Genomic DNA, 25598 nt, shown 5'->3' with positions numbered 1-25598 from the left:
AAGAAACTGGAACTCTTGTGCACTATTGGTGGAAATGCAAAATGGCACAGCTGCTGTGGGAAACACTATGGCAGTTCCTCAAAATATTAAAAATAGAATTACTAGTCAGGCGCGGTGGCTCACGCCTGTAATCCCAGCACTTTGGGAGGCCAAGGCGGGCGGATCACGAGGTCAGCAGATCAAGACCACGGTGAAACCCCGTCTCTACTAAAAATACAAAAAATTAGCCGGGTGCGGTGGCAGGCGCCTATAGTCCCAGCTACTCGGGAGGCTGAGGCAGGAGAATGGCGTGAACCCGGGAGGCGGAGCCTGCAGTGAGCCGAGATCGCGCCACTGCACTCCAGCCTGGGCGACAGAGCGAGACTCCGTCTCAAAAAAAAAAAAAAAAAAAAAAAAATATATATATATATATATATATAATTACTATATGATCCAGCAATCCCACTTCTATGTATAATATATATCCAAAAGAACTAAAAGCAGGATCTCAAAGAAATATTTGTACACCCATATTCATGGCAGCATTATTCACAATAAAAGGTGGAAGCAACCTGTGTCCATCAAAGGGTGAATGGATAAGCAAAATGTGGTATATGCAAACAATAAAGTATTGTTCAGCCTGACGAAAGAAATTCTGCTAACAATATGGGTGAACTTTGGGGACGTTATGCTAAGTGAAGCCACTCACAAAAAGACAAATACTATATGAGTCTATTTTAATAGACAAAAACTAGAATGGGGCTGGGCGCGGTGGCTCATGCCCGTAATCTCAGCACTTTGGGAGGCCGAGGCAGGTGGATCACCTGAGGTCAAGAGTTCGAGACCAGCCTTGCCAACATGGCGAAACCCCGTCTCTACTAAAAGTACAAAAATTAGCCGGGCGTGGTAGCGGGCATCTATAATCCCAGCTACTCGGGAGGCTGAGGCAGGAGAATCGCTTGAACCTGGGAGGTGGAGGTTGCAGTGAGCCGAGATCGCACCACTGCACTCCAGCCTGGATGACAAGAGTAAGACTCTGTCTCAAAAAAGAAAGAAAAAGAAAACTAGAATGGGAGGCTGGGCACGGTGGCTCACACCTGTAATTCCAGCACTTTGGGAGGCTGAGGCAGGTGGATCACCTGAAATCAGGAGTTCGAGACCAGCTTGACCAACATGGTGAAACCCCATTTCTACTAAATACAAAAAATTAGGGGGCATGGTGGTGCCCGCCTGTAATCCCACCTAGTCGGGAGGCTGAGGCAGGAGAATCGCTTGACCCCAAGAGACAGAGGTTGCAGTGAGCCGAAATCATGCCATTGCACTCCAGCCTGGGCAACAAGAGCAAGACTCCATCTCAAACAAAAAAACTAGAATGGTGTTTGCCAGGTGCTGAAGGGAAGAGGAAAGGGGGCTTTATTGTTTAATGGGTATAAATTTCCGTTTTACAAATGAAGTTCATGGAGATGGAAGGTGGTAATAGTTTCACATTTTGACTGTATTTAATACCATACCACTGAACTGTACAATTAAAAACTGTTAAGATGAATTTTGTTATGTGTATTTTACAATCTAAAAAATTATGAACAGTAAAAAGATCAGTATTGCTTGGGGTTACAGGGAAGGAAGGGATGAATAGGTGGAGCAGAAAAGACCTTAGGGCAAGGGAAATATTCTACCACACTACAATGGTGGGAATATGTAATTATACATTTGTCCAAACCCAGAGCATGTGCAGCACCAAGAGTGAACCCTAATGTAAACTATGCACTTTGGGTGACAATGATATGTTAACAGTTTCATCGATTTTAACAAATGTACCACTCTGGTAGGTACTATCTCATGACATATAGGATAGGATAGTGGGGGAGGCTGTACATATGTGGGGCAGGGGACATATTGAAACTCTCTATACTACTTTTTGCTCAATTTTGCTGTGAACATAAAACTACACTAAAAAAAAAAAGCCTATTTTTAAAACTGCAAAGGAAAGAACTAAGTAAGGCAAACATGATATGCTAGCTTTTCCTCTGAATGTCCTGGCTTCCTTTAAATTTATATCATAATCTAGACATCATTTTCTGTCCTGCAAATTGGCCCAATCAGAACTACATATGAGCCAACATGTGCACATCCCATTCAATTTTCCCCTTTGAAGTTGTACCTGAACTCAAATAATGGAAGTGATTAAGTCCTTCAGGCAGAATCAGCCAATGATTCAGAAAGTCTCAAACTATTTTTACTCTCATGCTCAAGGATAAATTCAAATTATCCTAATTATATTAAAACCAAAATAAAAGCTTTATTTTAAAAGTCTTATTTAAAATTCAAATCCAAAAAAAGCCTTAAAATTTTCTATTTTGACTCAGCAGTAGATATAGCATCTCTGTTCAAGCAGATGATTCTTTTTCTCTGCATGCTTATTAAAAGCCTATTGTTAAATGTGAAATCTTCACTCAGTCACGGCAGGATGGGCTCTGCTGTGGTTAAAAACAAAAAAGCTCAACCAAATCTCAGTGGCTTAACATAATAAAAGCTTATTTTTTGATCATACAAAGCCCACTGTGGATCCAGCTGACCTACACAGACTCAAGATCAAAGCCACTTTCATCTTGTGGCTGCACCATTTCAGCTGAGGCCTCCTGCACAGTGCTGTGGCAGAGGAAAAGGGTTTGTCATGAGATAGTCTGATAGTGACACACACTACTTCCACCCATGTTTAACTGGTCAGAACTAGCCATCGCCTACCTACAAGAGGGCTGGGAAGTGTAGTTTTCTTTATGCTAGGAAGGAAAGTAGTACAGACATTGCATTTCTGCAAAGGATTGAAATAGAATCCATATCTGATGATCTATTCTGGCATAGATTTTGGAGAAGCTAGAGAGAAAAACAAATAGTTAACAAACTAGTCAAACTGGTGATTTCAAATATGCCAGCTTCAGTGAGTCTGACAAATGACAGATGAGTGATAGTGGTAAATCTGTAATTCTAAAACTGCTATAGCCAGACATATATTGTAGGTTAAAATGAAAACCACGTAGATACCCAAGCAAGCAGTCATTAAGGTGTGGAAGCTTACAATTTGCAAGCACACCTCACATCAGCAAAGATGCGGCAGTAGAGAGGTATATAGGTGCAGTCGATTCTATCAGAGAAGAGTTTCATGTCTTCTCAAATAGTCATAGGTACTTGTTGAGCCCCCAGTGTGCTGTATATGAGACAACTTTAGGCTGGAAAGTGATTAAGAGAATGCATAGCTGACCTCTTCACCCACAAATAAAAGTGATTTAAAGAATGAAAAACTAGAGGCTGGGCGCGTTGGCTCACACCTGTAATTCCAGCACTTTGGGAGGCCGAGGTGGGCTGATCATGAGGTCAGGAGATCGAAACCATCCTGGCTAACACGGTGAAACCCGGTCTCTACTAAAAATACAAAAAAATTAGCCGGGTGTGGTGGCAGGCGCCTGTAGTCCCAGCTACTCGGGAGGCTGAGGCAGGAGAATGGCGTGAACCCAGGAGGCAGAGCTTGCAGTGAGCCGAGATAGTGCCCCTGCACTCCAGCCTGGGCCACAGAGCAAGACTCTGTCACAAAAAAAAAAAAAAAAAAAAAAAGAATGAAAAACAATCTCTGTACATCAGAACTAGAAAAAAATTAATTCCTCCCTTCACTTTTCCCTATCCCACCTCCACCAAAGTTAAATAAGTTGACCTGCTGAATTAGGTTAAAATTGATTATCATGCTTATCAAGTATGATTTTAATTTCAGTAAAATTGATACTGAGCTCTACTGTTGATAACTGACCAGCTCTATTGGTAATTCCAACCTGCGTTACTCAAGATTATTTATAGCCCCAAAGAGCAAAACCACATTTGCTACAACACCAATTATTAAAATGTGTCAGGTGCACATTCAATTATATTATAACATGATTCTCTTATTTAAAAAAAAAATAAGAAAATGCAGCAAGAATAATTTGACAGTTTTGGGAACTATCCACATAAAGGAATGGATGAGGCAAGATAATGTACAATACCACAAAACCTGTGCTAAATTCAATATTTATCTGAAAGTTAAAGAAAAGCAAACAAACATATACAAAGGACGTTTCATTTTTAATCACTCAAAAATGAAAAAGGTTTGGACAATGTCAAATTCCACTCACCATAATGCTATAGTTATACATTAAATATAATTACTATCTATACATATGCAAAAATATAAAGTTCTATTTCATACAATAAAACCCTTTATAGAAACCATTTTAAAATTAAGCAGAACTTCTCAACATTAATATGTGAGGTCTAAGTCCTTCTAAAGGTTTCTTTAAAGGTTTTTAAACAAAATGCTAAACCTAAAAACATTGTCCTGTCAGTTCCCAAATTAAATCTACTTAGAACAAAAACAAAAATTTATAGCTCGGTCACATACTACTTAAATAATATTGTTCAGGCATCTCTAAAATCCTCCATGTTTTCAAGTATGGAAATAGAACTCAAATATTCCACAATACAGTACTAAACAGATGGAGTATTTAGGAGAGACTTTGTTGTCATATGGCACAATATTAATATTTTGTTGCTTCAATACGTTTTGAAATAAATATCAGATTTTTGTTTTTTTTTCCTAAAAGACCAAAATTATAATCTACATTAAGATAATTCTGACTGTGGTTAAGACTTAAGAGTGTAAAATACAACATCAATATTTTATCACAAAAGTAAAGCTGGTAACAAATTATAAAAGGAGCCAGTACTCTACTGAGACAGGCTCAGAGATTAAAGCTCATCATGATAGAAATAGTCATCATGGAGCTGTCTGCCATAATCTGTGGCTTCACTGGTGAGAAACAAGTCCGGGTTTTCCAGAATCTCTTCTTCAGAGAGCTTTTTGTCACCATTCAAATCCATTTCATCAATTAGATGAAGCGCCTTCAAAATAAAACAAAAAAGTGTCAAGTGTAATAAGTATTTTCAGCAAGATGTTCACAATTTAATGTGATTTGACTTGTCAAAATCATCCAGGTGTACAAGCACTCATTATTGTTTAAGTATCTAAAAATGTTACACGTTGTAACCAGGTCCGTCTACTGCTTTTCCCATTATCTCCTTTCTTCATTTCTGCTGGGTTCTGTCTCTCTCCACTCAAATCCAATCCAGGATATATCAAGGCAATGAAAAATTATTATAACCTGCTTTGAGTCCCTGTAGGTAAATACAAACTATTATTCTATTCACTGTACTCTCAAATTAATACATGACACAATCTTAACTTCCTCGTCTCCCTGACAATCTAAACAGTTCGTAAATTCAAAACATAGTAATGCATCAATCCCAAATAACTCCATTACTTCTTTCTTTGGCTTAAGATTTTGAACTTCTTTTCCTATCAACAGCACCAAATTCGGGGGGAGGGGGTGGAGAGAAACAGTTGTTCTGTAACACTTACCTCCTCTTGTGCAATGCCCTGATTATTAGGTACTACCCAAGGTAACAGCTCTTGGGGATCAAGCCTGCCATCGTTATCTTTGTCATAATCATTCACGAATCTGTCTTTCTCAACAAGTATCCATTCTGGATCTTCATTTGCAGCTTAATATAAAAAAACACAAATATACATACACAAGAATATCACATGTATCCAATAAGAAGTTTGGTATATCCCTAGAATAAAGGAAGTGAATTTAAAGTTTACTAAAGAAAGCCCAATAAAACAGAACTACTTAACTGAAAAGTCCTGACATAAGAACAAATATATAGTCATTTTCAAAAGTGACACGAGTCTAAATATCCCAGTTTTAAAATCATTGGATGTTTTCACAAACTAGTAATTTTGTTAACTGCTATTTGTTCTGATATCTAGTTTTCCCAGATGTGAGGTGGGTAATGTTTTACTGTATATCATGTTTCTATACAAAGTTTCTTACATGTTTTCACAAAGTAATGCCATGTGTAATTTTAAAGTGACAATCAGAATAAGTAAAACTGGTGACTAATTTAAAAATGGCATTGTTTGGTGTCTTTAAGCAACAATTCTGAAAAAACAGCTGCTTATATAAAAGCAAACTCTTAATTTCAAACACTTATTCACCTTCTACTAAGCTTCTGATACTGTGTTTACACCAGTATTTGTAGTGTTTTATGTTTCTATCTCTTTTAAGATCCACCTGCAACAGCACAGGATTTTGTTTAAAAATATCTACCTTACTTCCTTCCCCATTTAAACTGATAATAAAATTAGATTTGTTTGAAAAGAAAGAAAAATGTTTGACTCTAGACACGGAAGTAAAAGTAAGCAAGACAGCTTTCTCAGATAAGCTATAAATCCATTTGTTGAACTTGTATTACAGTTAACGAAACAAGTAGGATCAGACACAGATCCTCATTACATTTCCTGTTGAAGAGAGCTTTCAATGAGCAAGGCTGTCTTTCAATGTCTTTCTTCAATTCCTTTTCTCTTTTCACATTCTCCCAGGTGACTTACTTGGATCCCACCTGTAATCACCAAGAAATTCTTCCAAACTAACAAATCCATCACCATTTTTGTCATGTTCTTCTAAAGCTTCTTGAATGACAAATTCCTATTCCACGTTCATTAAAAAAGAAAACAAAAGTTACAAAATGTTCAGTCCCACTGCCATCTGATTCAATTCTACTACAGAACTTTTTTAGAAATAAATGATAATTTTTGGAGCTCTAGTGGTGCAATCAGCTAGTAAGGTACTTATACAGGAAAAATCACTTTGGTTGTCCATATCTTCAAGACAATCCTTCTAAACACTGGAATTTAGAAGCAAGAATAAAACCTGAAGTACTATGTAGCTTTAAATTCAATATCCTTAAGCTTCTGATATTGTGAAGAACTCCACTTTCACTCTCATAAACAACCTCAGCGTTACTCTCATGCTATTTTCCGCACATCTCTCCCTCTCAAGAAAAGCATCTTATACTACCCTTGTCTTTAACTTCATTTGCCCTCCAATCCATGAACAACCCTAAAAGAGCCCTTACCTTAGAACTGCTGTTCTGCCTCCAGATCTAAAATGTACCAGTCCGCCATTATACCTCAATCTCCTTGCTTCCCCTTCAGCAAACCTAGCCCTATCCATCCCAAACTGCCCCCAAATCTGTTCCTCCCTCTTATCAAAGCTTCTTATCAAACAACCAATCCTTTTCCCTAAAGATGACCTGTTCAATGGCCAGCTGTTTCAGTACTTTCCTCAATATCTTCCTATCTCCTTTTTTTTCCAGATGGGGTCTTGCTCTGTAGCCCAGGCTGGAGTACAATGGTATGATCTCAGCACACTACAACCTCTGCTTCCCGGGTTCAAGCAAATCTCCTGCCTCAGCCTCCAAAGCAGCTGGGACTACAGGCGTATGCCACCACACCCAGCTAACTTTTATATTTTTAGTAGAGACAGTGTTTTGCCATGTTGGCAAGGCTGATCTCGAACTCCTAACCTCGGATGATCTGCCAGCCTCAGCCTCCCAAAGTGCTGGGATTACAGGCGTGAGCCACTCCGCCTAGCCCTCCCCCTTCTTTTTTTTTTAACATAGGATCTCATTCTGTCACCCAGGCTAGAGAGCAGTGACACAATAATAGTGGCATCATAGGCTCAAACTACTGGACTCAAGTGATCCTCTCACCTCAGTCTCCCAAGTAGCTAGGACCACAGGTGCATGCCACCACACCTGGCTAACTTTTTTGTAGAGACAAGGTCTGCTATGTTGTCCAGGCTGGTCTTGAACTCCTAGCCTCAAGCTGTCCTCCTGCCTTGGCCTCCCAAAGTGCTGGGATTACAGGTGTGAGCCACCATGTCTGGCCCATCTCTGACTCTTACCTTCCCTTAACAATTATTTAGTAAGTCAACATTCCTGCATATGCTTTCTTCAAAATGTTGCTCAAATCTATTTCATTCAATTGCCAGATAGAACTCTGGGCCATATCACATTATGCCTAAATTATTTCATTGCTTTTACTGGTAACTCCCCTCTTTAGTCTTCAATTGTTCCTTATTCTCCAGAGAATCAAGATCTAGCATCCTTTGCCTGTCATTCTTGGGCTCAATTAGCTTTTCCCAACTTAATTTTGGTACTTAAATTACACCCAGCACTGTTCTTAAACTGGGTCATGTATTCTGTGCCAATGAGAAATTAGAAGCTTCACAATGGCAAGAGAAGTGGTATTAATGACAGTGTCTTACCACTGAGCTATGGAGAAAAATGTATCTGCAGCCTTGTTATGCAAGGCAGCAGGGTCTACCATGACACATTAAACAAAAAGATATATCTTCCTTCTTTGAAATATCCAGGGAACCAAGCCACGTAGCTGGAGGCTGATGTCATGCAACAGACTTCCAATATAAATGTTTAGTCTCTTTTTTAAAAAGCTATTTGTTACATTAGTCTTTATTTCCCAGTGTGATGGTTTATGCTTTCAAGCTTGGCCAAGTCATAATAGGGACTCAATTTATGTTTGTTGAGTTAAACTTACAATTCAACAAAAGTTTTGAAAAACTGGTACTTATTTTAAATATTAAAGGGATGAGAGGACTCATTATGCTTAAAATTGCAAAAATATTACTAGTTAACTAGCAGCTGCACCCCTACCAACCCTATGAAGAATCCAAACATGATGTTTTTCCAGACCAAAAGCTTTCATAAGTGATGTTGTAAATTAAACAGAAATCCTAATATTACTAACATTGAAAAACCAAAAAAAATCTGAAAGCTACAAAAGGATAAGGAAGGCACTGAAGGTAACACAGTTATGAGAGAAAATAGCCTGAGGAAGCCTGCTGTTCATACATAGTACAGAGATTTGAAAATTCAGTCCTTCACCTTCTCCCTCCCAATAAGCAACTTCGTCACCACCAGAAAGCCTCCTTACCACTCCTAATTTTAAGTGGGGAGAATGAGCATCATTTTAAATCTGTGTATCTCTTAAAATTCTGGTTATACAATTCATTTTAACAACTTAATGAACAGGTTTTAAAGTTTTGGTTACTTGGAAATGTAAATTCATACAACCACTATGGAGAACAGTTTGGAGGTTCCTCAAAAAACTAAAAATAGAGCTACCATATGATCCAGCAATCCCACTGCTGGGTATATACCCAAAAGAAAGGAAACCACTATGTCAAAGAAATATCTGCACTCCCATGTTTGTTGTAGCACTGTTCACAAAAGCCAAGATTTGGAAGCAACCCAAGCGTACATCAACAGATGAATGGATAAAGAAAATGTACAAATACACAATGGAGTACTATTCAGTCATAAAAAAGAAAGAGATCCTGCAACAACATGTTGATCCACACAACAGCATGGATGAACTGGAGATCATATTAAGTGAAATAAGCCAGGCACAGAAAGACAAACATCGCATGTTCTCACTCATTTGTGGGATCTAAAAATCAAAACAATTGAACTCATGGACATAGAGGGTAGAAGATGGTTACCAGAGACTGGGAAGTGTTGGGGGAGGGGGCGCTGAGAACAGTTAATGAGTACAAAAAAAATAGTAAGAATCAATAAGATCTATTATTTGACAGCATAACAGGGTTGACTATAGTCAGTAGTAACTAATTATACATTTTAAAATAACTAAAAGAGTGTTCACGGGATTGTTAGTAACACAAAGGATAAAAGTTCGAGGGGATGGATACCTCATTGTCTATGATCTGATTATTTCACATTGCATGCCTGTATCAAAACATCTCGGCCGGGCGCGGTGGTTCACGCTTATAATCCCAGCACTTTGGCAAGCCGAGGCGGGCGGATCACGAGGTCAGGAGATTGAGACCACGGTGAAACCCCGTCTCTACTGAAAATACAAAAAATTAGCCAGGTGTAGTGGCGGGAGCCTGTAGTTCCAGCTACTCAGAGAGGCTGAGGCAGGAGAATGGCGTGAACACGGGAGGCGGAGCTTGCAGTAAGCCGAGATCGCCCCACTGCACTCCAGCCTGGGCGACAGAGCAATACTCCGTCTCAAAAAAAAAAAAAAAAAAAAAAGTCTCATGTATCCCATAATCATATATACCTACTATGTACGCACAAAAATTTTAAATATTTTTTTTTTAAGTTTTGGTCACTCAATAATTCTCTTAAAAATGTTTCTTTCTTACCGTCATATAATCAACTTCTTCAGGATGCTCAAAAGCAATAAATTCTTCAAGACTCAAACCGGGACCTGAATCCTGGTTAGCTTTTTCAAATCGCTTCTTGTCCTTTAAGTGAAGCTTTGAAAATTAAAATTTCTCATTAGTATACCACATCATTTTAAATACTTTGAAAAATACAAACTATGTGAAATTTAAAGTACATTCCCATCCGTTATCTCATTTATCTTCACATCGTCCCTTTGAAGGTACGCTACACAAATACACGTATTAGGGGCAGGATAGACTCACAAGCTCTAGAGTCATATAGACCCAGACCTGAATTCCAGCAATGCCACTTACTAGCTGTGGTGTCAGCGCAAACTGCTTAACCTCTCTGGTTTCCTCATCTATCAAACTGGGATAAAAATCTCTAATAAGCAATTGGGATGAGAATCCCTACCACACAATTAATAAACCTTAAGTATTTAGTGTTATATACTATTATTGATAGAAAAGCAGATTGAATGATTTGATAAAAGTCAGAAATACAGCTAAAAAATACTGAGCATGGCATAGTGGCGCATGCCTGTAGTTCCAGCAACTTGGGAAGACTGCATGAGCCCAGAAGTTCAAGGCCAGCCTTCACACCATAGCAAGACCGACTCAAAAAACAAACAAAACTACTGAACTTGGATCCTCCCTATTCTTTCTACAGTACTATACTGTCTACTTTAATAATTAATCTCAATACTTTTTTGAATGCCCAAAAATCAATAACTTTATACCATGTATTAAATCTTGGTAGGGCTTTTAAAAAATGTTTCTGGTCCTCTAAGTGACTTTTCAAAAATACATTATTGTTTCAGAAAAACAGTCTTCTTATGTTGAGAATCTCATAATATTAGTATATGTACCTAATATTTGGAAATCTTTTCTTTTTTGGGGGGTGGGGAGATGAGGTCTCACTCCGTCATCCAGGTTGGAGTACAGTGGTGCAATCTCAGCTTACTGAAACCTCCACCTCCCAGGTTCAAGTGATCCTCCCACCCCAGCCTCCCAAGTAGTGGGGACCACAGGCATGTGCCACCACACCCAGCTAATTTTTTGTATTTTTGATAGAGATGGGGTTTCACTATGTTGCCCAGGCTGGTCTCAAACTCCTGAGCTCAGGCTATCCACCTGCCTCAGCCTCCCAAAATGCTGGGACTACAGGCATGAGTCACCGTGCTCAGCCTGGAAGTCTAGTCCTAGCAGGCTCTTTATAGTGTTAATTCTGTATATTCAGATATAAATAACATCAAAAGTTTAAATGGATCCCATGTTGAGGTTTAATAAACACACATCCTTTTCTACTTTCTCTCCCATCTTCCCATCCACCCCCCTTTTTTAAAATGATTCGGCAGCTATCAGGGACAAGGCTGCTTTTGATAAAATTTTCAATGGAAATTCTGTAACCAAGAGCCTTGGGAGCCAATAATGCTATACTGCTAATCCTGCATAATTTCTGTTTTGAGAATTTCTGGGAATAGCTTTCCTTCCTATAAACTGATATGTATTAAACTGTGCATTTTTTAAGCACAATTTCAAATATTTTAGAAGCTTTTAAGTGTTTCACTACTGAATAAAAATACCCTCTTCAGTTTTCTAGAATAATAGAGGTCAGGTAGCAGTCATTTACCTAAACACTAGTTCTTTTACAATTACTGATTTACAGCGGAGAGGCTCACCTCTTTCCCCAAAGAATTTGTTTTATTAACATCAGACTCTACAAGCCAGTTATATTCACCCAATCATGACAGAAAAGAAAAAATAATAACTTGTTTCCAAATAGCTTTTAACTTAATGTTTCAAAATTTTAAATAACTAGACCAAATAATTTGCATTTTATGTTCAGGTTTAACATGGTAAAAGCAGACAAACAAGAATTTGAGGTACTTTGCTGAGTCAATCAAGTTCTTTTTGAATAAACCATTATTCAAAATACCAAGTGCTTTGATTTCCTTATGAAAGAACCCTTCACTTTGGAGCAAAAAGGTCCATGTTTCAGGAGAAGAGCTAAATTTGGCCAAATTTGCCTATGGAAAGAAAGGATCTCTTTCAACAAGCTGAGATTTCTTTAAAAAAAAAAAAAAGTGAAGGGGGTAGCTTTTTCTGGTTCACATTTCACGGCCATTTGAAGAACACAAAATAAGAATAGCTCACATTAAATTGAAGAAGCCAAAAACAGAAAGACTGTTTTTTACAAATGGCAAATTCCTAAAAAAATAACAAAAAAGATGGTCAATTTCATAAAACTTCAACACTCTTTTTTTTTCTTGTATATAAAAACCTTGTATTCTAGTAGAGGGTAAAAAGTGTTAGGTACAGTAATAAAAAAGCTACCATAATCATTTATTTTTAGATTACAACGGAAACTTGTGAGGAACAAAACTGCCATCTTTTGGTAGACTAATGATTCTACATGAGGAAATATATAATGTGTGATACTAGAACAAATGACTAGGCATTAAAAATTCTGATTAGCCACATGCAAGGTTATATCTTACATAAATAAATACTGCTTATACATGCACATTCAGCAGTCATGCCTGTAATCCCAGCACTTTGGGAGGCCGAGGTGGGCAGATCACCTGAGGTCAGGAGTTCGTGACCAGCCTGGCCAACATGGTGAAACCCCATCTCTACTAAAAAATTAGCTGGGCACAGTGGCACACGCCTGTAGTCCCAGCTACTTGGGACGCTGAGGCAGGACGATTGCTTGAACCTGGGAGGAAGAGGTTGCAGTGAGCCAAGATTGCGCCACTGCACTCCAGCGTGGGTGACAGAGCAAGACTCCGTCTCAAAACAAAAACAAAAACAAAGAACACTTGAACTTTTGCCAGATAGATCCCCAAACTTTAATTATCCTGTGTTGACCATAACTGTTCTTTATATTATAAAGAAATGCTTCTTCACGCATTTCACAGCCTGAAAGGGTTATCTTTATTCTCTATATGAAAACTTATTAAATATAAGATAAAATTCAGACTGGGCATGGTGGTTCACGCATGTAATCTCAGCACTTTGGGAGGCCAAGGCAGGTGGATCACTTGAGGTCAGGAGTTTGAGACCAGCCTGACCAACGTGGTGAAACTCAGTCTCTACTAAAAAAAACAAAAACAAAAACAAAAATCAGCCAGGTATGGTGGCACGTGCCTATAGTCCCAGCTACTCAGGAGGCTGAAGCAGGAGAATTGCTTGAATCTGGGAGGCTAAGACTGTAGTGAGCCGAGATTGCGCCACTGCACTCCAGCCTGGGTGACAGAGCGACACTCCCTCTCAAAAAAAAAAAAAAAAAAAAGGTGAAGTTCAGATATCAAGCTGACTTTCGTCAGTTATAACAGACTTTCTTATAGAAAACTTTATTTTATTCACATATCCAATTACTTTTTATGATTATTTTATTTATGGTATAGTGTTTAGTCTATAACTTTGAGATTGATTCATTCCTCATCCATTATTTTTTATTTAGAAAAATAATGCATATGGTTTCTGGGTTCATCTTTACACTCCACATCAATTTTTAGGATGTTATTTTTTTTTTTTAAAGGGACAAGGTTTCACTATGTTGTCCAGACTGGCCTCAAATTCCTGGGCTCAAGCAATCCTCCTACTTCAGCCTCCTGAGCAGCTGGGACTACACATACACACAGGAAGTTACTTATAGCAAATTCTAAAAACATATGATTAGAACTTCATGAAGATAGAGACATATTCCTAGGCTGTCAAAAAATAATAATAATAACCAAAAGGACTCCCATTGAAGTGTTCATTTTAGGGATCAATCTATTCCTTTAGGCTGTTAAGATTCATCTAATTCATCCTTTAAAAGCAGAGTGTTATAATCAACACGTTCTAAGTAGCTGGTGGAGAACACAGAATTAGAACCAGACACCTTTTAAAAGAACTGTTCATAAACAATTTATGAGTCATGTATCTCTTCAAAGTGAAGATTTTCTTCTCAGCACCATCTATTACATCACCCCCTTCTAAGAATACAGGAACATGCACTTCTTATTTTTTAATGGGATAGTAATTAAGTCTTTTGAGTAACAAAAAATAAAAATAGAAAACATAATTAGAATCTAATTCCAGCAAGATTTTAAAATACTGTATTTAACTTCTCTATTGTTCCTAGGAAGGGAAACCACACCACACCATGCTTTGGTTTTAGATAAGTTACGTTGGTTTAAGATAAGTTAATTCCTATAGTAAATGGGGATACTTAATAGACAGATGATCCCAAATCTCATTATCACTACTTGTTTTTCCTTTAGTATTTACAAGCAGTAAAAAGACTGATTTTTACTCACTTTAGTCCACTATAGAATGAAGACCCAAATAAAAAGAAAACAAAAGATACATTTTCCCCTTAAAAAATAAAATCCTAACTAATCTAAAGCTGATAGTTAACAAATGCATAAAGTTTTAAAAAGTTGATTAAATATAAATTTATGTGAACTGTAAATGCTTTCTTCAATATTCTTTTAAATCAAAACAGAACTGCTTGCCCCTCCAACTGCTACCATTTATTAATATTTATCCACACTATTATAATGCTAAATAAAGAGGAAATTTTTATTTGTTTATTTATTTATTTATTTTTAGAAATGAGGTCTCTCTGTTGCCCAGGCTGCAGTGTAGTGGCATAAATATGGCTCACTGCAGCCTTGACTGCCTGGGCTCGAGCAATCTTCCTGCCTCAGCCTCCCAAATAGCTGGGATCACAGGACGGACCATCATGCCCATCTAATTTTTAAATTTTGTTTGGGCATTTGTTAACTAGACAGCTTTAGATTAGTTAGGATTTAATTTTTAAGAGGAAAATGTATCCATAGGGACGGGGTCTTGCCACATTGCCCAGTTGTTCTCGAACTCTGGGCTCAAGTGATTCTCCCACCTTGGCTTCCCAAAGTGCTGAGATTACAGGTGTGAGCCACCACACCTGGCCTGAATGGTAATTATTATCCTCATTTTTGGAGATGAGGAAACTGAGGCACATGAAAGTTTAATAACTTACCCAAAGTTACACAACCGTGAAGTGCTGGAGCTAAATGTGAAGCTAAGCAGACTGGCTCTGAGGATGGAGCCCCAAACCTCCACATTGATGCTGTAGTTATTAGCAGAGAATTAACCAACTTAGAGTTAGTGGTGGCTTACAGAGTTCAAGCGGCCAATATGATTCTAAATAAATAGCACACTTAGAAAGCATTTGCCAAGGAGGGAATGGGGTGTTGTTTAACAGGTACAGAGTTTCAGCTTTCCAAGATGAAAAGAGTTCCGGGGATTAGCTGCACAACACTGTGAATGTACTTAACACTACTGAATGGTACACTTTAAAATGGTTACAATAGTAAATTTGTTATACACTCCTCCCTCCATATTTGTGAGAAATTGGTTCCAGAACCTCCCACAGATACCAAAACCCAAGGATACTCAATTCCCTGATATAAAGTGGCATAGCATTTGCATATAACCTACACATATCTTCCCAAATATTTTAAATCATTTCTAGATTACTTATAAGACAAATTACAATTTAAATGAGGAGTAAATCATTGTTACACTATATTGTTTAATACAATAAATTATGGCCACAACAAAAATTAAAAGGTATATACCAAAACAGGATAAGTTAAGAAACAGAAGAGCCTTGAATATTTTCCAAGCACCCTTGACTAATATTTTGGGACAGTTTGCAACAGCATGTTTAATTTTATTTTTATGTTTTTCTACACATAAAAACTACCTTAAAAAAATTCTTGGTGATCCTCTAATTACCCTGATTTGATCATTATAATATACGTTTGTGTGATATCAAAATATCACATGTACTCTGTAAGTATGTATAATACAACTATCATGTACCTATAAAAAAGATTTTAATTCTTTAAAATTAGCTTTGAAATACAAAAGTATTTGATATATCAATTTCTCAAGCTCACAGTCATTTCTGTTGATATACTTTTAGTTTAATAGACTTCCTAGAAGTGTTAAAAAGTTCCTAATTCCTAAATAAAATTAGTCTTTCTCAGCTCTGCTTAAGAAGCATATATTTCAACAAATTAAACCATGAGACACATTAGAACTCATACAGATACTAAATTTTCAAAAAATGAGTAATTTGGGGCCAGGTGTCGTGGCTTACACCTGTAATCCTAGCACTTTGGGAGGCTGAGGTGGGTAGATCACTTGACCTCAGGAGTTTGAGACTAGCCTGGGCAAGATGGTAAAACCTCATCTCTACAAAAAATACAAAAATTAGATGGGCGTGGTGGCTCGAGCCTGAAATCCCAGCTACTTCGGGGGCTGTGCTGGGAGGACTGCTTGAGCCCAGGAGGCAGTGAGCCGAGATTATACCACTGCACTTCAGCCTGGGCAACAGAGTGAGATACTGTCTCAAAAAATAAAAAATAAAAAGGAGTAATTTTAAAGGGTGTACTCACTATGAAAAATGGTACTGTGGTTTCTCAAAAAATTAAAAATAGAATTACCGTATGATCTAGCAGTATCACTTCCAGGTATATACCCAAAACAATGGAAAGCAGGATCCCACAGAGATTTGCAAATCCCAAATCCAAGATGCTTCAATGAGCATTTCTTTTGAGTGTCGTGTCAGTGCTCCAAAAGTTTCATATTTAAGAGCATTTTGATTTTGGAATTAGGGATACTCAACCTGTACATACAACAGAATATTACTTTGCCTTAAAAAGGAAGGAAATTCTGATGCATGCTACAAAATGGAAGAATCTTGAGGATTCTAAGTAAAAATAAGCCAGTTACAAAAAGACAAATACGGCGTATGATTCTACTTAGATGAGGTACCTAGAGTAGCCAAATTCAGAGACAGAAAGCAGAACAGTGGTTGCCAGGAGCTAGTGGGAGGAGGGAATGGGGAGTTATTGTTTAATGGGTAGAGAGTGTCCACTCTGTAAGATGAAAAGAGTCGGGGAGATTGGTTGCACAACACCATGAATGTACTTAATATTACTGAACTGTACACTTTAAAATGGTTACAATGGTCAATTTGTTACACAGTCCTCCCTCACACATTTGTGGGAAATTGGTTCCAAGACCTCCCTATCAAAATCTGAGAATGCTTAAGTCCCTGATATAAAATGGTGCAGTATTTGCACATAGCCTACACACATCTTCCTGAATACTTTAAATCACGGACCCTCAATCCCTAGGTCACGGACGGGTACTGGTTCATGGCCTGTTAGGAACTGGGCCACACAGCAAGAGGTGAGTGGCAGGCATTACCATCTGAGCTCTGCCCTGCCTCCTATCAGATCAGGGGTGGCATTAGATTTTCATAGGAGTGCAAACCCTACTGTGAACTGTACATGTGAGGGATCTTCGTTGCGCACTCCTTAGGAGAACCTAATGCCTGCTGATCTGAGGTGGAACAATTTCATCCTAAAACCATTCCCCACCCCCCCCCCCCCCCCCGCCACACACTGTCCCGTGGAAAAATTGTCTTCCATGAAACTGGTCCCTGGTGCCAAAAAGGTTGGGGACCTCTGCTTTAAATCATCTCTAGATTACTTATAATATAAATTACAACTTAAATGAGAAATAAATCATTGTTATACTATATTAAGGAATAATCAAGAGAAAAAAGTTCTGTATATGTTGAATAGAGACACAGTTTTGTTTTTTTTTTTAATACTTACTTTTTTGGATACTTAGGATTCTCAGTTGTTTGAATCCACAGATGTGGAACCTGCAGATTTTTTTAAGTGAGTATATAAAACTATGTGTTTAAAAATGGGAATGGGCCATAATGGCCTTCTTAATAAAGATAAAACTGATTATTCAATGATATTAAAATATTGAGATACTCATTCAAAACACATTTAAAAAGCAACTCTGGAAATGAGGACAATTAAATGATGCAGCTGAGAAAAACAGATAGAAGGATCATGTAGGTAATCTAGAATAAGAGTCCTAAATCTGGCCAGAAAGGAAACCATCAAAATGACTGCTGAAGTGGAACAGGTGATTTCCTAGAGAACAAGACAATCCAGCTTACGACCTCAGGCCCTCAATGTGCTCATTCATGCAGGAAGGTAAAGTGAACTGACATGATCAAAAGAAACAGCTTGTGCACATGAACTCACCTTCCTAAAGGACTCCTCTTCTGCATCATCCAGAGCAGTGTTCTCATCAAAGTCAATCACACGATCATACATCTGAATGTTATATTCATCCCATGTCACAGTATCATCACTGTTTTTATCATATTCAACAAACTGTTGTTTTGCTTCTTGCATAGCATAATGCTTAAAAGACATCTGAATCCATGAACTGAGTTCACCTATGAGAATTTCCCAGAACACAACGCATGTGACGTTAATTCTGATACTTAAGAGTAAGGATTTCCAAACCTTCTCTGAAAAGGCAAAATCTTTGATGTTTGCAAATACTGAGAATTGGCCTAGTTGTATTAATAGAAATGGGGTAAGAAGTGGGAAAGGCTGTTTAGAAGAGCTCATGAAGCTTTTTATTATTTTTTTTGAGATGGAGTCTCGCTCTTTCACCCATGCTGGAGTGTGCAGTGGTGCGATCTCAGCTCACTGCAACCTCTGCCTCCCGGTTCAACCGATTCTCCTGCCTCAGCCTCCTGAGTAGTTGGAACTACAGGCATGTGCCACCACACCCGGCTAATTTTTTGTATTTTTAGTAGAGACGGGGTTTCACCATGTTGGCCAGGCTGGTCTCTAACTCCTGACCTTGTGATCCACCTGCCTCGGCCTCCCAAACTGCTGGGATTACAGGCGTGAGCCACCATGCCTGGCCGGAACTTCTATACTATAACATATGATCTAAATATAATGTAAGCTCCATAAAAGTTTGGTATGTTCTGTTCACTGATGTACATCAAATGCCTGGAAAGTTCCTGGCTCTGTAAGTATTTATTGAATGAATTACCAACTGGCCAAAATAGCACTTTACTTTTTAAAAAAATGTTATCCAAAATCTTGCAGAAAACCTTTGCTAACTACCACAGATCTCTCAGGAAGCATAAATATTTTGATAGCTATTTATTTTAGTATGTATGAGAAAAAACAGTGTTTTTTATTTATGAAGTTGATATAAAGTCTTCCTTTAAAATAAATTTTATGTGAGTTGAATTAAAACTATAGTAAGAAAATAATAGATGGTTAAGTAGATATGGCCTAAATTCTGAAAAGGTATTCAAGTGACTGAGAATACTGCTTCAGTATATTACCTTTAAATATGTTGTTAAAACATCTGGAGGAAATTTTAACGAAGTTATGGGTAGCAATTTATGCCCTTCCTGCAACAGCTATCTGTCTTAACTTGGTACCTGAAGGCATGGGAAAGTTTCTAAAACTCAAATGTTCACTTTTCAATCAACTTTTTAAAAATCTATTTGGCTGGGCTCAGTGGCTCACGCCTGTAATCCCAGCACTTTGGGAGGCTGAGGCAGGCGGATCACCTAAGGTCAGGATTTCGAGACCAGCCTGGTCTCGGGTAAAACCCCGTCTCTACTAAAAATACAAAAATTAGCCGGGCATGGTGGCCAGTGCCTGTAATCCCAGCTACTTGGGAGGCTGAGACAGGAGAATCGCTTGAACCTGGGTGGCAGAGGCTGTAGTGAGCCAAGATCACACCACTGCACGCCAACATGGGTGACAAGAGCGAGACTCTGCCTCAAAAAAAAAAAAAAACTATTCATAAAAATATTTACTAAACTACATTAAAGGAAACAAAGGGAGGGACGAACACGAATATTTGTGAGGACAGCATGAGTATACCATTTATCAGGTCCCTCTGTACATGTTGCCTCTAATCTTCAAAACAATGCAATTATAATCATCACTATTATACAGGTGAGGAAACTGAGGTTCAGAAAAGTCCAAGCCTTCACAACTAGTAAATAGCAGAGTCCAGATTCAAACCTGTCTGGCTTCAAAGCCAACTCCTACTGAGTTTTGCTACCTCTTAACATCTGATTCCAGACCTGGCCCTCAAAGAGCAAATTGCCAAAATTATCTTAAGGGTCCTCAAGTAGAATGAAGGCTTTCATAAGCACCATGAATCTTTCTTCTAGTTTATTTAAAGAGATCACCATGGCATAGAAGAAAACAGAATGTAACAGGGATCAGAAATGTGGGTTCACACTTCAGCTTTGCCATCAGGGGGTAGTTTACCATCTCAAGCTTTTCTTCTCATCTGTATAATGAATACTTGACTAAAATTTTTCTAACTTTAAACTTCTTAAAACCTTACTATTAAATATTTGAACATATCTAGGTCTTGACAGATAGGTACCACGCAGTCTTCCAAATCAACGTGTTGTGTTCTTTGATTACTCCAGTATAAACAAAGATTGACTTATTCTTAGATTGGATAATCAGAGACCAAAGGTCTTGTTATTATTGTCTAACTAAGTGGAAGAAAAAAGCCCTTAATCTTCCAGAAGGTTCCAATGTGAATATGTCATTGACAGCACATCTTAAATTTACCAGTTTTTAATTGTCTCCAGCAACTTAATTCCTTGATGGTGAACAGCATTTAAATGAGAGTTACAGAAAAACAGCTAACTTAAGAGTCACAATAACAACCTGAATTTTTCTGAGGACCCACTTGGAACGCTGACAGGGAACATCATTTGAATTGAACAATGGGGAGAGACAACTGCACAGCAATTTATTTAGAACATTCTTTTAATAGTCTGTGCATTTCATTTCTGACTAGAGAATTTACCTGAGAGCACTCAGATTTTTTTTTTTAACTGAAGGATATTAAAACCTGAATTAAGAGCAGGATACCTGGATTCTAGTCCAGCTTTGCCACTTATTTGTAGAAGGCACTTATCCCTGTGCTTCATTTCTTCATCTCTACAAAGTGATGTGGACAAGATGATCCTAAGGCCCCTACCAGCTCTAACATTTTGGTATAATGTTATAATAAACGTAATTCACAGGCAACAGGTCTTTTTCTACTTGCTTACAAAAAGAAGCAAATTCCTAAAATTTAAATGAAGCATATATCAAAAGAGCGATAAATCATTTACTGCCTTAAAGTTTTGGGGCATATTTCTCTAAAATAAATCATATTGTTGACACTAACAAAAGTCACGTGAGAAAGAGGGTGTCTCAAGGTGTGACTTCCACATAGAGTACAGGGTCAATGATGTTTATATATAACTGGAGAAAGCACCGAGTTTTACTTGGTTCTCAGTGTCTAAAGATTTGTAAGTATAAAACCTATTCTCCATGTCCTTTTCTCCTTCTCACAGGACTTCCAACTTGGGACACTAGCAATCTATACATTCAGCAGACACCGCTGCTTAACATATTTGTGTTTGTCTCCATTGTTAGTCGTGTAGGGCAGTCCTTACTTTCAGTGAGAAAGCCATCTGAGTCCAAGTCGATTTTCTTTATGATCGCCTGCAGTCTTTTTTGCTGCTCTTCGTGGCCGAGTTTAACATATTCATCCACATCTTCCTTTAGGGGGAAGCGACACACAGGAGGGCCAAGCATTACTATCAGTGGGGCAAAATGGTGGAGAAAAACAGGGCTAGTAGAAGACCCCCTTGCCAAAGGGTTTCGGGGTGACCCGCACCTGCACTTCAAGGCCCCTACCCGCTACACACCCTCCATGATCTGAGGGGTAGAAGGGATCCAGCTCTTGGGCCGTGCTATCTCCTCAGGCTTTCCAGGCCCCAGGACCCCCAGAGAGCGAGTGCCGCGCCGCCCGGCCCCCATTGTCAGGCCGCCCCTGCCAGGCCTCGCCCGGCCGCCCCCCTTTGTCCCGGGACAAAGCCCGCGGCAGCCGCGGTGCGAGGCCCGGCCCTCCCAGCACCGGCCTGGCCGCCTCACCTGGACGCCCAGCAGCGCCTCGCGGTCGTAGTCGCTGCGGCGCTCGCCCAGCGGGTAGTGCAGCTCCTCGGCCTTGCCGGCGCCGGCCGCGGCGGCGCACAGCAGCAGCAGCCCCAACGCCGCGGTCCTCGGACCCAGCCGCATCGCGCCGGCCCGCGGAGGACACCGAGGGACGCGAGCAGGGAGGCTGGCGGGGGCCCGGGCCGGCTGCGATGCTCCGCGGGCGGCTACAGAGAGGCGGTGCGACGTACGTTGAGGGCGGAGGGAACGGGAGGCGGAACCTGCGGTGGCGGCCACAACGCCCATGGACGGGCTGGGGGCCGGTCCACCAATGCGGTGCGGAGGCGCGCCAGGAGGAAGCCTATATGGCCGGCGCGGAGTGGCGGGGCACCAGGCCGCGCCGCTGATTGGGCAGCGCGGCGCTGGGGGCGGGCCGCCTCGATGTCGGGGTCAGCAGCCGCCCAGAGAGCTCCAGGAGCCATGCTGGGACTGCAGAGAGGGTAGACCTGTACGACCCGCGCCTTGTCGTTCCCCCGACACGCTTCTAAAAGCACGCCCCCACCCCACTCCTGGTCCACTCCATGTGCCCCTCCTACCGTCCATCAATGAGAGAGGCTGGAGGTTTCTGTGACAACAATACAATATCGAAAAAATTATTGCCTGAGGAATCGGCCAACAGTATTCTTTCTCAGTCTTCAATGTATCTCTTTATGAGAGAAGGACGTACAAACTCAGGAAGTGCAGCCAGATGCTTGTATCTGATGCTCAATTTCGTGATTTACAAGTTAATGTGAACTTGCTCAAATTTCTTGACCCCTGAAAACTTGTTTGCTCATCTATAAAATGGGCATAGTAATAAGACTACCTTAAAGAATTGTCGTGAAGATTAAATAATGTAATGGGTTTAGAACAATAGCTGGCACATAAGGTGAAGTGTTCAGTGAAGGTAGGCTTTCATCCATACAAGTAGAAAAACGAAAGATGATTGCACAGAAGGAATAGCTTAGTAAGTACCTAACAAAACCTTTAGGGACAGAATGCATATACACATGGCTTCTATTCCATGTCTATTCACAGGTTTATGTAATTTCTCCACCTCATCCTGAACACATTAAACTCTAAGAAATTTGTAGGCTGCAGCTTGAACCCTTTTCTTTATTGATTGCTCCACTTAGGATCAGGCCTTTCACAGAGAAGAAAAGGCTTTCTGGGTCCTCTTTCATTTCTCTCAGTCTCTATTTGGATTGGGAGCAAGAATTCTGTTCCAAACTGCAAAACTGGGTGGGCACAAGTCGCAGAAATTTCCTGGGTCGGGTTGAAATTTATGGTTTGGTCACAAACCATTGAAAGATTCACAGAGCAAAGTGTAAGTTCAATCTTTCCAATGTTATAAAGATCAACGAAGAACAAAGTTTTAAATTTCAGAGTATAAATAAAAGCAAATTTTAGAGTTGATTTCATTAAACTAAAAAGAAAACCCTTTATTGCTGGATTTTAATTTTCACTTCCATTCTCGGTTTTGAGGAAAAAAAGAGAAAAATGTCCCAATTTAATATAAGGAACTCTGCTTTGTACCTGTTGTTCTCCAATAAGTAAAAGGTAAACTTTGACCAGCTTCCGGTGTGACTCCAGTTATAAAAGGTAGGCTACAAGGTACTGTGGAAGTTCTTCTAAACTCAGGGGATCCACAGATGGGAGTTTTGGGGGCGAAGGGAACTTAATGATATCTAAAGAGACAGTGGAGTAAACAGTATCAGAAGGCTGGGTTCTGTCTTCAGCCCCTAAACAGGCTGTTTTCGCTCCCTGGGTCTATTGCTTTCATCTGGAGGAAAAGGATTGTGTTATCTCAGTGGATCTTAATTTGAGATCTTTGGGTTCCTAAGTGGGTCCCTGCATGGTTTTCAGTGGTGTGTTTATCCCAAAATCTTGGTGCATGTGTATATTTCCAGGGAGGAAGTCTATAGCTTTGCTTTTATCAGAGTTTCAAAGGATCCATGTGGCAGAAAAAGTTGAGTCCCTGAAGAAGGCTCTGAGCAACTTTTTGACTCTTAAAATCAACGATTTTATTGGGATTGTTTGGAAGCAGATTACGGTAAAGGCCTATGCTTAAAAGAGGCAAGACTGATCCAATGTCATTACTTGTAATTAATCCATTCTACTCGGGGAAAAATAAATATCTAAAATAAGTAGCCTGTTTAAAAAAATGTGTTATGAGAATCCAAAGATCAATTTTCTTGACCTATAAAAGCCCATAGCATATAGCAAAATTGGTTTTATTTATATTTTTATTGAGGTATAATTTACCTAAAGTACACAAATGTTAAGTATACAGTTCAATCATTTTTTTAGATTTGTTTGCTGTGAGAGCCTTGAGGTAAGGAACTGTGTGATTTCTCCTAGTGCACCTACAAAGAAGAGGAACTCAATAAATTTTTGTGAAATGTATGAATTCAGCTATTCTGGCATTCTTTTAGAAGTATGTGTTATGGGTAATAAAGTTAACTTTGAAACTATTGAAAGAAAGATTTGTAGATTTCTTGCTTTTTGAATTTGGTAAGATGTGTGTTACAATAAGCAGTGGCTTAAAAAACAAAGCAATACTTAACATATATGGCATGGACCCTTGTGTTACAGGCTGATTTCCACCAGAATGAATGAGATTTGGTACAATAAACAACTTAAGTGGGAAAGCCAACAAACTCAATGAGACTACAGCTTTGCACAGATGGAAAACACAAGACAAAAGAACAGACTATAAGGCAGTGAATGGGAGAACAACTTAGACTGAATGATCATGCAATTAGGGGGATTTTGTTGGCTGTTTAACCTTTGTCAGTCTTTTGAGGGGAGAAGGAAATGTGAGAATTCCAGGGTTATGGTGGAGTCTTAGAAGGTGACAAGAAAATGTGTAGGTGGGTGGGTGTATTATAATGCCTTAAAAATCTTTTCATTTCCAAGGAGTATCTGAATGTGTAAGTAGTCACAAAATCTTTTAACCTATTAGAAGTACTTTCAAGAAATTCAATGTAACTTTTTCACTGAATAAGATTTCCCTAAATTAAAGATGGATCTGTCCCAATGATCAAATGTAATGATAGCTCCATCCTCAAATAGAAGCCATCCTCCACTTCCGGCAATTCACATTTATGGCCCTTGGTCAGTTATACTGGTGCATCTCTTGCCCTAAAGGTAGCCCAAGTGGACAGATATTAGAGTGCCTTCCTGACTTTCTCCCTATTCACATAGGGTGATCATACATCCTGGTTGACCTGACATGATTATTAATCATGACTCTTTCACACTCAAAAGTATACCAGAATGGGGTGATAAATGATATGGTCACCTTACTTTTGGGCCTCACATTCAAACTGTCCAGCCCCCTCCCTGTACTCCTCCCCAAGCCCCAGGCTTTATTATGCCTCAGAACCTCTTCCCACACTCTTTTCCCCAGGTTTTCAACAATAGGACCTTGAGGTCTTAGTCAAACACATTAGCAATAAAAATAAAGAACACTAAGAAAGAGGGCATGAAAAGAGGAATAAGACTGTGACTTAAGCAAGTGTTTCTTTTGAATTATAATGAAATTTATTTTCTTTGGCGTTACTAAACCAGCTCTGAAGACAATTTCATG

The 25598-nt window shown here is 39.2% G+C and overlaps 1 protein-coding gene across 2 annotated transcripts; it reads right to left on the bottom strand.

Moving 5' to 3' along the window:
* Positions 1-4019: 4019 nt before the first annotated feature.
* On the bottom strand, positions 4020-24473 carry RCN2 (reticulocalbin 2). Of its 2 annotated transcripts, none has more exon segments than NM_001280236.1 (7): positions 4020-4905; positions 5423-5565; positions 6458-6554; positions 10098-10211; positions 18236-18432; positions 21487-21630; positions 21968-22221. In NM_001280236.1, coding segments are annotated over 6 exon segments (846 nt in total). In that variant the 5' UTR covers positions 21629-21630; positions 21968-22221; the 3' UTR covers positions 4020-4752.
* Positions 24474-25598: the final 1125 nt, after the last annotated feature.

This window comes from Pan troglodytes, chromosome 16, assembly GCF_028858775.2.
Source record: "Pan troglodytes isolate AG18354 chromosome 16, NHGRI_mPanTro3-v2.0_pri, whole genome shotgun sequence".
Lineage (NCBI taxonomy): Eukaryota > Metazoa > Chordata > Mammalia > Primates > Hominidae > Pan > Pan troglodytes.
Note: the sequence above shows the minus strand (reverse complement) of the source record. Positions and strands in the feature narration are given on the sequence as shown.